Here is a 16589-nt window from a genome sequence, read left to right as displayed (position 1 = left end):
CCCCTATAATTTGAATCTCAGTGAATTCGGAATCTGATCACGCTTCATTTTTAATTGAAATGAAACTTCCGCACAAAGTACAGGAAAATCCAACTGCAAGATGAAAATTTTACAATGAAATCATTCAGCTCAATAAAATGAGAGCAAGTCCTGGGAGTTTTTTGATTCCCAGTTCTTTTCTGCGTCTCTGGTCTTACTGTTATTCAGTGTAAGAAAGATTGTTTATTTTCTAATTAAGCATCTTCTTAATTTGTAGAGAAGTTTTAATTTTTACTATAATTAGTAGCCCTCAGCAAAATTAATAGTTTCTACCATCTTAATAGTTTGACAAACAGAAAACATCAAAGTATAGAATTTCCCTGTGTGTACAAAACGTACAACTTATTAATTTTGCTGGTGATTTTTCACAAGGCCCTTTTGATAGTGCTGTTGTCCCACTGTCTGTTAATTAAAATAAAGCAGTCTTTCATTTTTGTACTTGTGAGAAACAGCTGTTATTTAGAAGGAGCAGATGGATGACTCACATATGGCATGATTAATAAATTGTTGCTTTAAATTGGAGCACTCAAACTAGCTCTAATTTTCCCTAACCAAAATTTTGATGAGTGAAACTAAATACCTAAAATACAAACAAATTCCTTTAAGTTAACTACAGGGAATGTTCCTGCCTCTCACGTTGTTGCCAAAACAAAAATAGCATGTTTTCTAGTATTTTCATTCTTACTATGGACCAAATACGGCTCACCTATTCATAAAATGGACCCTATTGGCATTAGTGATGAAGAAGAACAGGATTTGTTGCAGTGGATTTCATCCTGACTTCTCCAGCCTTCGCTTCCCTTATATTAGCAGAAGAGAGAAGAGTTTACCCCAATAGGAATAAATCCACTGAAGGACAAGAGTAGCACTGCTCAGAAGCCTGGATTAACCAGATCCAGTTATACTTTCAAGTGCCTGGACTGCAAAGATTTTAATGCATTACAAAGGTCTACCCACTGTTGTGTGAAGGTAGAAATGCATGTCTAAGCCTTTAGTAGAAGCAAAGACTGTTGAGTTAAGGGTTTTCAGAAGCCCTATATTTTGTCTACTTCAAATACTCCTGGAAATTTACTGAAAAATTTTTAAAAATCCTAGGCTTGCATAATTCTAAATTTACACAGAAAGGGACTCATTAACAGCTCTGACCTTCCTCTTGTTACTTACAGTTATTTGCTATGGAACCTCATTTAATCTAAGCGTGTTATATCTCTGTAGTGGAAGAATCATTCCCTGGAGAGGAGAATCAGTCTCCTTAAGTGCTGACAGGCAGCAACATAGAAATTAAAATTCTGATTTCTTATCTGATTTCTTGGTTCAAATCCTGCTTTTTTGAAAGTACAAAATGAAAGAGTAATAGAAAAGTTCAAATGGAAGTGAAAGGTCAAAGCAGAGACTTGAAATGTTTTAGATCCAAGAAGGTTCGGGACCTGCTTTTAAACTGTCAAAAATATCTTTCTGGCTTGCTTTTGTAATATGTCTTCTCAGCATTTTTTTTCTCATAGCACTTCTGTTTTGATCAGCGTTCTGCTAAAATACAATTCCCTCAAAGTTTCTCTCGATGCCTGTGAAACAGAACACGGCTGAGTGTGTGTTCAATTTTATTCGTGTAAGTTCAGGTTCACGTAGATGGGGGTTGCCCACCTATTACTTCGGTAACATTTTTCTCCAAGACTGTCTTCCTAATGTCATTTTTTTACTAGCATCCCTCCTGCCTGCTCTTATTTTTGCAGTCTCTGGTACGCGTACTGTCACCTTAGCTCTTAGGTCTAGATTAGCCTCTTCGCTGTGTCCCTAACCATCTCTTTCTTGCCCATTTCTTTCCTTCTCTGTTCTGACTTCATCCTCCCCGCTCACACAGTTTCCAATCCAAACTGCATTTGCACCTGACAGTGATTTTTCTTTTAATAATATTGCATCTCCAGCAGAGCTTTAGCACTTCTTCCCCTTCTTGATCTCCAAATTCTTGACCCGTTATAGCTTTTCCTACTTTTTTTCCCCTCCCTTTCTTTTAATATCTTAATCACCTGTCATAGCTTTACAGCTCCGTGCACCATGTCAGCAGATGATAATTTTCATGGCCTTTACCTACACACTATAACTACACTGACATATACATATAAATGTATTACATACTTTCCTTCCTGTGGAATGCATTGTATAATATGACCTTGTCAATGTTCTTCCTTCCGAAATTTATTCTCTGCAAACGAAGGGATCTTTAGCAGTTGCTTTTGAAAGCCTATACTTCTACTAGTGTCTTCTGCATCCAGCAATAATTAATTATTAAATTGAGAGCAAATTCAAGCACATTAAACACCTTTTAAGACAAGTAGTTTATAATGCTTGTCAGCAGTGAACGTTGTCAATAGTATAGACACCCCTCGATCTCAATTATTACAGCATATTTTCATATGGTTAACCCTCGCTCTCATAAATGCCCTGTCACTTTCAGTAGGGTGACTCTCTGGACGTGCGAATTGGCAGAACAAGACATAGGACCCCTCAACCCTGTACTTATCAGTGGTCTCACTTAAAGCATTGAAGCTAATTGTACACTGAATTTGTGTGCTCTTGAAAATACACAGATAAGAGGGAGAAGTAAAAATGTCTGTAAGACAGGGGGCCTTAGTTTTTAACAACCTCTCATGTCATGTATATAGCAGTATTTAGATTGATATAGTAAATAATTTTTAATGGCACATGCTTTAGAATAAAATTTTTGTTTCATCCATCTATATATTATATTCATATAATTAATGAATCAACCTTGATAAACTAACACAATAACCACTGTTGATATATGAGATAATGGTTTTGTTTTCCCTTTTTTTTCTTTTACAGCAACTACAGTGCACTGCTGGGAGTGTGGATCTATGGCTTTTTTGTGGTGATCTTGCTGGTACTGGACCTTTTATATTACTCTTCAATGAACTATGACATTTGCAAATTTTACCTGGCACGGTGGGGAATCCAGGGAAAGTGGATGACACAGGGACAGAGCCGATGGATTAACCCTGCTCAGGACCCAAGCCAAGTACAGACACAGCCTCAGCCGGAGACACAGCCTCAAACTCAGCCACAGCCTCAAACATCACAGACAGTACATACTTTAAAAGGAGATGCTTTAAGCCCACCCCTGATGTCTTTTCAGAGTACATCTGCCTGGTAAGTAAGTTAAGCCATATTGTGATATATTTTTTGACTCAGTTGTTCTCACCTGTGTTTGAAAGTGCCTGCAAATTCAGGCTGAACGGCACCATTTCTAGCACATAATTCTTTATACCATGAACTGTCTTACAGAATGATTTCTTGCTCTTAAATCGTCTTTTAATACGGTTCTCAAAGAAATAGGTGCTGCCGTTTTTCAGTGCTAAATAGTTATGTTACTCTGTGGTACAAATAAACTGCAAATCTTTGTTCTACATCAACCATTGTAAAATTAATTTTCATCTCGTGTCAAAGACTAATTGCTACGTATATCTATGTATCTGTTGGTCTGGTTTTAAAAGATTGTATAAATAGCAACACTGAAATAGCTTCAATGCGAGATGTCACAAATCCACACTATTTGTGGCATGAGACACAGAAACAACATAAAAACCAGGTTAGGTTTTTTATACGCAGAGCCAAAAAAACATAGCTTGATCTCATTTGGCAGAATGACACAAGTAGGCTACTGTAAACTTAAATGCTACAAAAAGAAAACACCACCCCCCCCCCCCCCCAAAAATAAAAATAAAAAACAACAAACAAACAAAACAGACCAAATGGGAAACTTCAGGATACTTCAGGAGCAGGCAGAACATGCAATATAAATAGAAGAAACTAAATACTGACAGCCATGGGTCAAAAAGATATTGAATGATTTGGGACTGTTTCTACTAAAAAAAAAAAAAAAAAAAAAAACCAGAAACAAAGGAAGAGAACTGAATAAAATGATGCTCTGAATAAGGTGTCAAGAAAGGTGGGGGCTTTTCTTGGCAAGAGAGCATGAAGATTTGGAAGGCGAAAGAGAGGGTACAGAGTCACCGGCGTATTTTAGAAGTGTTCCAGAGGGCTGAGTGATGAGTTCTGGCAAAATAAAGTGATCTAAGAATCAGCAGGGTGAAAAAGTTCCTGACAGCAGATCCTGAAGCTGTAGAGCGTGTGAAGCCACAACGTTGATCTTGGTCCGAAATCTTTGGGTAGCACTGTGTTGCAGATGGGACGGTGATAGCAGTAGTCCTGTTATTTCGTAAATTGCACTTTAATTTTAAGCATAAATCTAGAGCAAATAGGGTTGAAATCTGGATCAAATAGGTTTTTGTAATAGAAGAGTTAGTGATAGTTTGACCCAAGGGCAAGGATCAGTGAAAGAGGAGGTCATTTGGCTTAGTAGCTGGTACTGGTTGTGTCCAGTGCAGATCAGAATTAAGGATGGTTCTAGCAGGTCTTGTCCAAACAGAAGAGTCTAAGAGAGTTACTTAAGATAGAGACTTGCTTGTGCTTAGTTTTAAGCGCTGCTCTTTTCATTTCTTCTTCCTCTCCTTTTTTTCTTCTTCTAATTCCTTCAGCTTTTTTGCACATTGATTTCCCAGTCTTCGGTCAGAATTGCCATACAGTTTAAGACCAATATTTGTAGTATAATAATTATATTGTAGCTGAATACATGTGCCTGTGTGTGTGTATATAAAAATGTAATGACTGCACAAATATATATGTATATATGCATAAAAATATTAGTCTGGTTATAGCACGTGGTAGTTCTGCTGTACCATTACAAATTTAAGGAAACTATTCAATAATTCTCAAAGGCTTCTTGGTCACTTTCCGTTATTGACTTCTGTTGTTCTGTTTCTTTGCTTTTTTTGAAGCGTTAAGCGGGGAATGTATGTTAGGATCAGGTGAGCATATCCCACATGCTCCTTTTCCTGTGTTTGCAGGAGATGAGCATTGATAAGTCACTCCAGTAGCCCTGACCCCTTCCCCAGATAACTGTCTGTCTGTGCTTCTCTCAGTTCCCATAGAATTGTTTCTTTTTTTCCTAATCCTTTCATTGCTCATTGGAAAAAATAAGTAGATGTTTCCTTAGTGAAACCACATTTATCCCTTGTATTTCCTCATGTGAAACACTACAAGTTATGCCATATTTACAAAATTATAACCTGCAACTTTTGAAAGTCACAACCCCTTAACTAAGTGCATAGATGACTCAGTCGGAATTGGCGACATAAAAAATACCAAGAAAAAGGTAGTAGCCACCGGTGGTCACAGGCAAGGTCTTTAGCATGTGAAAGAGGTTTTTGATTAGCCAGCTCCCTCAGAAAATGACAGACTTGTGTACTGCAGCAGTTGCTAAGACAGTGGGGAATAAAAGGAGGTTGCCTAGCTGTTTATGTCTCCATTGGATAATCTGCAGGTTATATTCATGAAAATATGGTAATTTTGCCGTATAGAAATTAAGCTTAGTTTCAGAGCCTGATTCTGCTGCAGTTTATATTTGATGAGCAGCCTCAGTATTGTCTTCTCAAAATGTAATTCAACTATCAGTGAAGAAGTAAAATGGAGTTACTGGATTTATCGTTTCCATCACTGGTTTTAAAATTACGTAATCTATGATGACACCAACCTTTTAGATACGTTGGTAACAGCAGTTTTCTAGTTTATAAAATCAACTTTTTGGTTTGTGTTGGTTTTTTTAATGTGTCCTAAACTTATCCCAGCTTTTCCCTCTGTAGAGGAAATAAGCGTTTTTCTTTAGCACCTCACAAACACACTTATGTACATATATATTGGTGGTATCATACCGTAAGAACAGTTCCTGTTTACAGATGAGCTTTTCAAAAATACAAAATAGATTTTTTTAATCCTGTGAGATACGCATGTATTCCAGGGCATAAAAACTTCAATACTGTTAAAAGCATTTTCCAAAACAGTTTGCAAGTTTTCATGATGACAGATGTTGTTGAAGTCGTTAGCTTCCTGTACTACATTTATCCTAATACAGTTAAAAACCGTGCCTATTCTAAGAAGACACTCCATGATGACAATAGGAAAGTGATTCTTGCACATCAAGAATCTCAGCAGCACCAAAGACTTTAGGTATCCTTATTGCAGAGGACTGACAGTGTAAGAAACTATCCAAAGAAAGATGTCAGGATTAACCTATAGTTTGTAAGGCAGTTTGGGATCTTCCTGGATCAAGAAAAAATATGTAAGTGCTTTTTTTTTTATCATTTGTTTTCTTGTTCTAGTTTAAATGCTGTGAATTGGCAATGACTGGAACAGATGTGTCAGAGAGAAAAATCAAGCCAGTCGTAGTATATAGTGGGTAGAATCATGCCCAAAATGTTTAAACATTTTGTCGTAGCAGATCACTTTATTATTTACTTGAGACAAAGAGGACCATGTATAGCCATAATATTATTATAACTAAAGAAGTCTGGAATCCATTATACATGCTGCTGGCGGCTCTGCAGAGGGCTTGCAGTGTTGTGCAAGGACAGGCAGGAAAATCATTAATCTCAGAAACGTCGAGCCCAATTTAGAATAATGTTGCTTCATGATGTAGTGTATGGATTTTGCAGCCCAACTAATGTTGATTTCTTCTTTAGTATGGAAACCATCTGAGGGCTGTCGAAAGGCCTGTGTGGTCTGAAGGTCCTGGTGGATGTACTTTCCGCAACCCAAACACCGTCACAGACTGCAAGTGAAGGAACTTACACGGTTGTGGCTTGCTTCACGGTGGTTCCTCCAGGTCATGGCTGAGGTGCATGAGCTGGACCCTTCCATACTCACTGGCCCATGTAGAAATCTGCAGTCTGGTTAGCCTGGGCAAGCTTTTAACGGCTGGAGATCAAACAGCAACAAGCAGCAGGCGAATGGTAACCACTGCTCAACAAAGTACAAGGCAGGGAGGCAATAAAATGAAATATTGTAAGTTGAGGAATCAAAATCCTGACTACTGAAAAAACTTGTTCTCCCAATCACAGGAATATTGTCAATTAATAATGACTAAAAAAGGTCAGACCGGCAAGGAAGATCATGTAAGGGGAAGTGTGGGCCAGGGCAGCCTGGCAGAGTTTCTCCAGGTTCTCCGTGGCTGTGCTGTACTCTAGATGTGAGAGGGCAACAGATGAACGTGACCTCTCCACTTTGCTGTGGTGATGTTAAACTCCTCCCCACCTCCGTCAAGGATGCAAATCACAGGGAATACTGTCTTGAAGTCTAACTTTTGCCTCTCCATTCCCTGCCTTTCTGCACAACAGCACACAGAGGCAATGTCTGCTCTGTATGTGATCATATATGTTATGCTACGTGACTCATGGTTTCGGAAACCTGCTGGTTGTCCAGAATCGAGAAAAGTATCAGCTCAGCAGGGTAAGCCTGTGCTTATTTCCTTTATGCAGTTGGAATGGGTTAGACAAAGGCAAGTCTATTTTACTTCCCCTTATTAGATGTTGCAATCTGCTTTTGCTGTGAATTCCTCTGGGCCACATTGTCTTTCAGACAACAAATGGAATAGTTTTTAGCCTGCTGCTTTTCACCTGCTACTTGACACCTCTTCAAATGACTACGAAAGCACTTATAAACAAAGAGAGAAAAAGGCCTATAAAAATATTGGCAAAGTTTAGAAGCCAGCAGGTAACTGAGCACGTCCACAGCAACCATGCAGAAAACACGGGGAATAAATACTTTGCTGGTGGCTAAAAGGGCTAAGCGAAATACCAAATTGATACCAAGTTTTGAAACAGGATACAGACTGTGACTGGAGCGAAATATCCACAGTCGGTAGGTCCTCTGCTGCAATAATTTCTAAGAGCTGCACATGCAGTCTTGCCTGTGTCACCTACATTGGGACATTGGCACTGACGTGGGTCAGCTGTGCAGTGGGAACGTGGCCAGAGTCCACCGAAAACAATAGGCGCTGGGGTGGTGGGAGGGTTTTGTGCAGAGGCTGCTCTTGATACGAGACATTTACGGTAACAAAGTGAACAAAATCTGCCTCCTTCCATTCTAAGTAAAGTGTTTTGAAAATAAGAAAGATCTCAAATTTATGTTTGCAAAATATACATTAAACAGGAATACAATGATACGGTTTTAAAGATGCAAAGTTTTGCATCATAGGGAGAAGCATAGTTTTTATTTACAGCCCCTACCTAGATTTTACAATTATACTCAGACTAACTATGGAATACCAGGGCACCAATATTTTTTTTAAAAAAGATGGAAAGAAATAAAATTGAATACTCGTATGGTGCTTTTATTAAAGAACTGTCTGGGAATTAACATCATCTGGAGAATCTGTCTGGTAACAGACGTTAAGTGTGTCGGACAACATCTACCATTATATGTGTCCTTCGTTCCCTTCAAAATATATTGGGTTAGAATCACAGATATCATTGAATATGTTTTCTTCTAAACATTCTTGTCTGTTTGCTAGGACCTGCATAACTGTAAAAATAGAAGTTGCTTAAAAACAAAAGCACAGCTAAGGAAATCACTTTCTGGTCCTAGAAGAGCCAGATGCTGAAGCCTGTTTTGTGTTGCATGTTCCTTCTCCTGCCTGGCCTCCTATTTGATGTCAGGGCCGAAGACCAACAGCACAAACAGACAGTGGGCTTGGAACCAAACACCTCAAAATCTGCAGTCCTCTGAGTCTTGATACTTGCCTCAGTACTATAATCATGCAAATAAATGGGAAGATTTAGTTTTGATGTTTATCATTTGCATTTAAATAATTCAAGATACATAAATTACCAAGTGCTTGCTTGCTTTCTTCCTTGTATTTAGAAAGTCACATTTGGCATGTGAAGTGAATCCCATATGCAAAGTTTCTGTCCACCTCAATCTGAATATAGGCAATCTTTGTATATTCATAGACACTGCATCTTTTGTTGATACATATGTAATACATATTGTTCATTTCATGCCTTATGCTCCTTTTCCTTTTGCTCTGTAAATTATAGACCCCATATTGCAACATTTATTTCCCTACATTTTTGTTAGCTGCAGATTCATTGGATATGGGCTGATTGATATTCCCTATTTTGGCCGTGTCTCAGCCTCCCCGTCAAATTGGGACTGTCGCATTCATCAGAAAGTCTTTCTTTTAAATGGACCATACAGTTGAAGTGATTTAATTTAGATTAAATGTGGTAATGAATTGTCAGAAAATAGAAATTAGAGCAAAGGTGAGTAGTTAAAGGGTTGTCTGAAGACTATTGCTAAATGAACTCTGCACGCTGAGAAATGAAAGCTAGTAAAAATACTGGAAGCCAGTTCTGAACATCTTCCATATTTAAATTTTCTCATATATTTTGAGTAGAATTTTTTGCAGCAAGATCGTTACCTCGTCTACATTACAACGAATCTGGAATAACACTACTGAAGCGGCAGGTAGCATAGAATTTGTGTGAAATCAGAAGACTCCAATTTAGCCCACGGTTGCACTGTACAACGTCACAACACTGTAGCATCACACACAGGAATGAGCGTGTGTGCAATACCAAATTTTGCCAACCAATTCCATCTTCTGTGTCACTTAAAAGACTCTGTAGTTACTTTAGCAGTTACAAAACTCCTACCCCTTACATCCTCTTAGGTGCCAGGTGCTCAATAGTAATCGTAATAGCACGTTTTACGCATTTTACACATGCACTGAAAATTAAAATAGCGAGGTCATTCCAAAGGTCCTCACTGAGATTCTGGAGCATCACAGAGAAACTTTGAAACAGCCCCAGCCGCTTTGCCAGTACAGCTGACCGCAACAGCTGAGCTTCATACCCACATACGCTCACGCAGTCTGGCCATTTCTCTCAATATGGTGGCCATCAAAGGTGGCCAGCTGGGCTGATTTCGCCTTCACGTTTGCATTTACAAAGCTAAGTCAGGAGCTCACAATCGCTCCTGATTTAGATTTGGAAATGCAAATGTAACTGAAAAACCAACCTGGTTGTCTCTGACATGCTTGTAAGAGTAGCTGGATCTAGACTAGCAAAGGCAAAGGTACGAAGCAGTGAGTAGCTCACGCGCCTGGTATTGAATTATGCAATCTCAGCTGTTTTAAAGCTTTGACTGGCAGGGACCAAAACTTCTATTACGTTGACAAAATTCAGCTGATTGCTTTTAGTTTTTCAGAGACTAAATAAGGCAGCTGGGCAAACAAATGACAGGGAGAATATATTGCAAGTGGTAGAAGAAATAAAAGGGGGAGGTGTTAAGGAGCTGAAGTTAATGATGTAAACAGGCAAGCTTTCCTGTGTTTATGCAAAGTTGCAACAGGATTTCTATGTAGGAGATTTAGCGTAACTCAGAGTTCTGAACTGAAAGAAAGCACTTTTCAAAAAAAGAACAAAAAAAAAGAGAAAGAAAATGATGGCCAGAATAGTGTCCGTCTTAAGTAGACTATGCCCCAGAGAACTACTGAAAAGACCTGCAAAACAACTATCTATGTACACTCGGTGCTTTTAACAGAAATGAGAATGAAGAAGAAGAAAAAAAGTAAGAGTCTCAAATAAAATCCCATTGCTTTCGGTGTCTTGGAAAATCAACTCCCAACGTATATTTTGGATGTCAAGAAACAGATCAATCCCTAACTCAAGGAGGTACAAGCAGGTAGTAGAGAGGAAGATCGGGTACAGACCAATTTATTCTCAGAGTTATTATTAAACAAAAAGCCGTGTACAATAAATAATCCTTTTATGGGGTTGCAGAAGGTCTTTTAGAGTATGCTAAAATTTCTACATGAAATAATGGCATACTATGGAATACCAGACAGTAATGAAATCATCAAAAGCTTATGTGATAATGCTGAACGCATGACCATAAATGGTAACAATGTCAGACAATTATTTGCAGTGAGAGCTGAGGTCAAGGATCTACCACATCATTACTTTTATTGTCACTGTTCCCTGATTAGATCATGACGAAGACAACCGCAGCAAGCAATTAGGCATTTCATCAGGAAAGTGATAAAACATGTTTGTATGACCTTGGTTTTATAATGATGTTTCACTGCACAGTTCAAGAAAAGGCCAGCAATTAGACACGGTCAATTTGTTCATCATTATGAAGATACCAGATGTACGGCTGTTTAAGTCTCAAAAGCAAAATAGATCAAAAAGCGTTGAAATTTGAGAAACATTAGAGTCATTTTACTGTTCCTTAAGTCGTGAGAGAATGCTGATGTCAATCAGCAAACAATTTTCAAGAACTTAAAAAGTTTTGGAGAAGTTACATGATCAATACTGTCATAAATACATATACACAGATATCTACAACCATAATTGTGAAGAAAACCTATTCCCTGCAGAAAAAAAATATGCCTCTGAAAAGACTTTGAAATCCACTATAAAAAGTTTCTTGGAAATCGGAAATGCTAAAGAGATAAAACCAGTTCAAGACTTCAAATGGCAGGAATATGACAAATGTCACTGGAACACAATTAGAAATGCTGCTAATCTTAGTCCCATGTCAGGTGATAATGTGATCCCAAAACAGAACAAGTGAGACACATTGCTTTAAACATCATAGAAATTTGTTTAATCAGCACAACTATGTAGCCTCCACGGAGCAGGATCAAAGGAGTAAGTAAGTGGTGGAAACTGGGCACCCATCATAAAATACAGGAGGGTAAAAATTAACTGTAAAAAGTGGTTGTGTGTGAAATAAATAAGCTACCTCACTTTACTTCCCAATAGGGTAATCTGTTTCCTGGAGTTTGTATCTATTGGTAACCTTTACTTAGGCTCCAAGGAATCGCGGAAGTGGAATGATTGTGGAGACATAACCATTTACAGCCAGTGTTAAACGCAGCGATGCAAAGGTGTTTGCGCAGCGGTTCATGCGGTCACCTGGCGGAACAAAGACTGCTGGGCTCAAATCACAAAGTCCGGCTACAGTTTTTCTTTACGAAGGACCGATGCTCTGGTACATAGTTGAGTAGGTTGTGCACAAAGGAGCCTTCACAGTTACGGGGATTGTGTGCATTAACTAGTTAATCATATCTCTGCGCTGAATTTCACATTAGAGCAATTTCTTGCTGTCATTAAAATGATGCTGCTCTGAGAGCTGACACATGCTACACAGGCTGCCTTCTTTCTGTTGAAAATCATTACTATCATGTAGCAGCATGTGGAAAAGTAATTGCAGTGAGCTTCATCAAAAATTACAGTAAATTAATTAAACAGTCATTAACTGTATTCTACGTTGATTAGTGATACAGATTTTAATCAGTCACGCAGACGAGGAAGGCAAGTTATTTTCTATTGCATTCCCGGCTTCTCATCTCTGAGAAGTGATGAGTCATAGGGAGCTGCTGAGCCCAGCACCTTTTATCATTCTTGTGCTAACAGCTCATCTCCAGCACAGTTTCACCTAAAAAGTTCTAAAGGAACTGTGATTGGAAAGCAGCCAGAGTTCACCCTTTTTGATCACCTAAAACCTCCCAAACTTCTCTTATGCTGCTGAAGTTGACAACCAAAATCAACTAGTAAAACACCTGCTTAATTTGCATTTTAAGACATTTTAAAGAAAATTGCATGAGGGGCTTGGAGTTGACTTTTTATTTTTTTAAGTATTCACTGAAGCCTCTCAGAGTTCACAACAAAAAATGTCATCCCAATTAAAGAGAGACCCACTGTTCGCATGAACAACTAAAAGAAGACAAAATGGATGCATTTTTGCAGATATGTTAAAAATACAACCTAATTGTGATGCTATCGGAAAAAAAAAATAAACTTGATTCGGCATTTGCCAACTCGTGCTCAGATTGACTCTTACTGTCTTTTCCCTGGGAATACATAAAGCAAAAGGAAAAATACCTGAAGCAGTCGGACAACCATGCTTAAGAAAGTCCACAAGATGATGCTGGCTGTAAGGGGTAGGTTTTGTAGGAGACAAGTGAGATAACAGAAGAAAGTGCTCGTTTAGCACCAGTGACAAGAGCAATCCACATCTTCCCATTTTAGAATTATAGAATCATAGAATTGCCTAGGTTGGAAGGGACCTTTAAGATGATTGAGTCCAGCCATCAGCCTAATGCTGACAAAACCACCTCTAAATTGTGTCCCTAAAATTTTAAGTCCTAATCTCCCAGTGTTTGTTAGACTAATAAATATCACCTGTGAGGGCAATCTCTGCCTCATTTTATTTTTTTCCTTTATTTGATTTATATTGATGCAAACATGGTCTAGAATGTTTAAAAAACAAAATTAGTAAAAATTAGCTAGGGGATTGGCTGGCATTTCATTATCTTTCTTAAAGGCAGTTCTCATGACCACTGGCTAGAGCAGTTAGCACTGCTGCTATGTACTATAAAAGTAAATGAGTTCTTAATGGGCTGTGGTGTATTTATCCACACAGTGCTTATGTGAGCTAGTCAAGTTTTGTTACTTCCATTTGACAGATGAAAGAGAAAAACCTGTCTCGCTACCGAGGGCCACGCTGAAAGTGTTTGACAATACTTCCATTATTGTAATTGGTGTAAAATTTTGTAAATTTTGGAATACCGTAAGAGCAAGAAATTGTCCCCCATCCCCAGTCTCACATTGCAGTTTCCAGAGGATCATGCATCCTTCATATCTAGGAGGCCAGTAATCCTGGGACCGTGGAGGCATGTAGAAGTCTGTAGGTTTGGGCTCCAACAGTCGCAGGTTCAACCTGCTGTATGGACAAACATGTGTGAACACCGTTGTTCTAGTTGAGTTTTGCACCTTATCTGACATACTATGAGGAGACCACATTGGAAGCACATGAGTAGACTCGCTTGCACAGTGCAGCATGTAATCTAGTGCTTCGGCAAGGTTCTAGTAGACTGTCTAAGAGAAGATGAAGAGGTCATTAAAGGTTTCACAAACTTATGACGCTGCATCCAGTTTCTCTGTAGGACTCTCCTGTAGTTCTATAAAAATCTGAAAATGCATTACGAAGATCAAATATACAACAGGCTGTAATCTAGCTCTTAAAGACTGATTATACCACGCTCTGCGTTGGTATCTGACACACCTACGTGGGCAACAAAGTTCCTGCCTCACAAAACTAGGATTTTATGTTATGTAGTAGAAACATGGACATAAGTTCCAGGTAACGGCACAAGTCACTCTCTATTGTTCTGTTACAGAAATAGTTGAAACATCCAGTAATGCAATAGCTAACTACCCACCATCAGTTTCCTATACAGTATGATGGATAAGCAAGCTAACGAAATTCCTGAGTATATGAAAAGGAGATGCCAATTAGAAGTCAGGACCTGTTATCTCACTGGCAGTGGTGAGACTGCTAGAGGGAAACATCACCTTCACTGGGGCCTGTATCAGAAAAAATTGTAACGGCAGATGGGGAAAGCATTCAGAAAGAGCTGCAGAGCTTATCTGACTTTTGGAAGGGCTGTCAAACTGTGAGAAGTTTAAGAAGCTCAAGGGTAAAAGAATTAAAAGGCAATTTGATCCCAGTCTGTAAATTCTTCATGGCAAGGAGATTTCGGACAATAGAGGACTGTAGCAAACAAAGACAGAAAAAGATCCAATACCTGGAAGATCAAATTATACAAATCTTGACTGCCGATAAAGAGCAGGATTAACCTCAGTCAATTTAGCAATCTAAAAATCGAGGATCTACTAGTTATTTAGGCATCCTCACTAATACGTTGAAAGAGGCATTTCCGGAGGGCTATTTATCCCGCCTCTCTTAGGATGGATTGAATAACTTGGAAGCTTCTCTTCATTGATTTTTTAACACTATGCTGGAAGATGAGCTTATACAAGTCACTAATATTTAACCAGCTAAAGTCTGACAGTGGGATTCATCTCACCTAAGCGTGCATTTCTTTTCAAAGTGGGCAATTCACCAAGGAAATGTCTTGAGATGCAGCAGAATACCCCTTACTTGCAATTTTAAAACTGGCAAGGGGGCTCATGGAATATAAACAAGAGTCACTGCATGGGAAGCTAGATCTGCAGAGGAGGCCAAACTGAGAACCCTAAGGAGAATGGCTCTTTAAAATCTGAGTTATTTGGGGAATATGTGAAGCTGTGTTCCCCAAAGACTCGCACCAACATCAGTTTTCACAGAATCATAGGACCATTATGGTTAGAAGAGACCTTTAAGATCATCAAGTCCAACCATTAACCTAGCACTGCCAAGTCCACCGGTAAACTATGTCCCTAAGTGCCACATCTACACGTCTTTTAAATATCTTCAGGGATGGTGAAGAAATTTTTCCTAATATCCAGTCTAAACCTCCCCTGGCGCAACTTGAGGACATTTCCTCTTCTCCTATTGCTTGCTATTTGGGAGAAGAGACCGATTCCCACCTCCTTTCAGGTAGCTGTAGAGAGCAATAAGGTCTCCCCTCAGCCTCCTTTTCTCCAGGCTAAACAACCCCAGTTCCCTCAGCTGCTCCTCATAAGACTTGTGCTCCAGACCCCTCACCAGCTTCATTGCCCTTCTCTGGACCCGCTCCAGCACCTCTATGTCCTTGTTGTAGTGAGGGGTCCTAAACTGAACACAGCATTCGAGGTGTGTCCTCACCAGTGCCGAATACAGCAGGACAATCACTTCCCTAGTCCTGCTGGCCACGCTATTTATGATACAGGCCAGGATGCTTGTTGGCATTCTTGGCCACCTGGGCACACTGCTGGCTCACATTCAGTCTGCTGTTGACCAACACCCCCGGGTCCTTTTCTACTGGGCAGCTTTCCAGCCACTCTTCCCCAGGCCTGTAGCATTTAATGGTGGTGTTGTGATCCAAGCATTACATTTTCCTAGCATCATGTTCTCGTCAGATTTACAGAGCAGTCAGAAAATACAGGCCAACAGCTGCACATCAAAAATCACACAATGCTTTTTCCAATTGTTTCATCCTCTACCATTAGGGAACACAGGGGACAAACATGTGGCCTTCTTCATCCCCACCTCTTCCAATAAACGCCTGATTATGCAGCTGCTGCATAATAGCTGCTGATGCCAGTGGGACTGCGCAGTGATTGCATAATCACGCCAAAGAATGGAAATCTCTGGGCAAAGTCTCATCTCGGCACCACCTGCCAAATCCTCGTCTCTCAAGTTCTGTGGGCACCGAAAGCCAGTGGTGGTAGGAGAGCTGAAGAGGTGAAGATTATTTTTGTGTGTAAGTAACCGGCTTCCAATTTTTTATTTGGAAGTGCTGTAAGATTATAGTGGACACAAGAACATTGATGCAGCACAGCAGCATTCTCTGTTATAGTGCATGCATGTAGTAGCTGTTGTTGAATTATTCATTCTGAATTATTATGGTCTTTCTGCCTCTCATCTAATATTAAGGCACATACCTGAAAACCGCAGTCATCAGTGGGAACCTGCAAGAAGCCTAAATGTCTGTCATGAAAAAAATGAGCATACAGTGGATCCACTATACAAAATGTGCACACACGTGCGAACAAATGAGTAAATAATGAAGAATAACATAGAACAAACAGAGTATAACCCACCAGCTGGCAGTCATTATTGATCAAAACAAAAATTTCCATGCTTCATAAATTATCATTAAAACCAAGCCATACCAAGTGGAATACCTCAGCCCGATGATGCCA

At 39.3% G+C, this 16589-nt stretch overlaps 1 protein-coding gene across 2 annotated transcripts in view; it reads left to right on the top strand.

Annotated features, from left to right (window-relative positions):
- Positions 1–16589, top strand: part of SHISAL1 (shisa like 1) — an 84471-nt gene that overhangs the window by 54055 nt on the left and 13827 nt on the right. Inside the window, exons 4-5 of one of the 2 annotated variants that reach the window (XM_054221196.1) lie at positions 2881–3204; positions 6633–6758. In XM_054221196.1, the coding sequence (XP_054077171.1) occupies positions 2881–3204; positions 6633–6648 (340 nt within the window). In that variant the 3' untranslated portion in view covers positions 6649–6758. Of the gene's footprint in view, positions 1–2880; positions 3205–6632; positions 6759–16589 lie in introns of those variants that run through there. The other variant, XM_054221201.1, reaches the window with a different exon arrangement.

Source organism: Rissa tridactyla, chromosome 1 (genome assembly GCF_028500815.1).
Source record: "Rissa tridactyla isolate bRisTri1 chromosome 1, bRisTri1.patW.cur.20221130, whole genome shotgun sequence".
Lineage (NCBI taxonomy): Eukaryota > Metazoa > Chordata > Aves > Charadriiformes > Laridae > Rissa > Rissa tridactyla.
The sequence above is the reverse complement of the archived record's forward strand: the minus strand, read 5'-3'. Positions and strand labels throughout refer to the sequence as shown.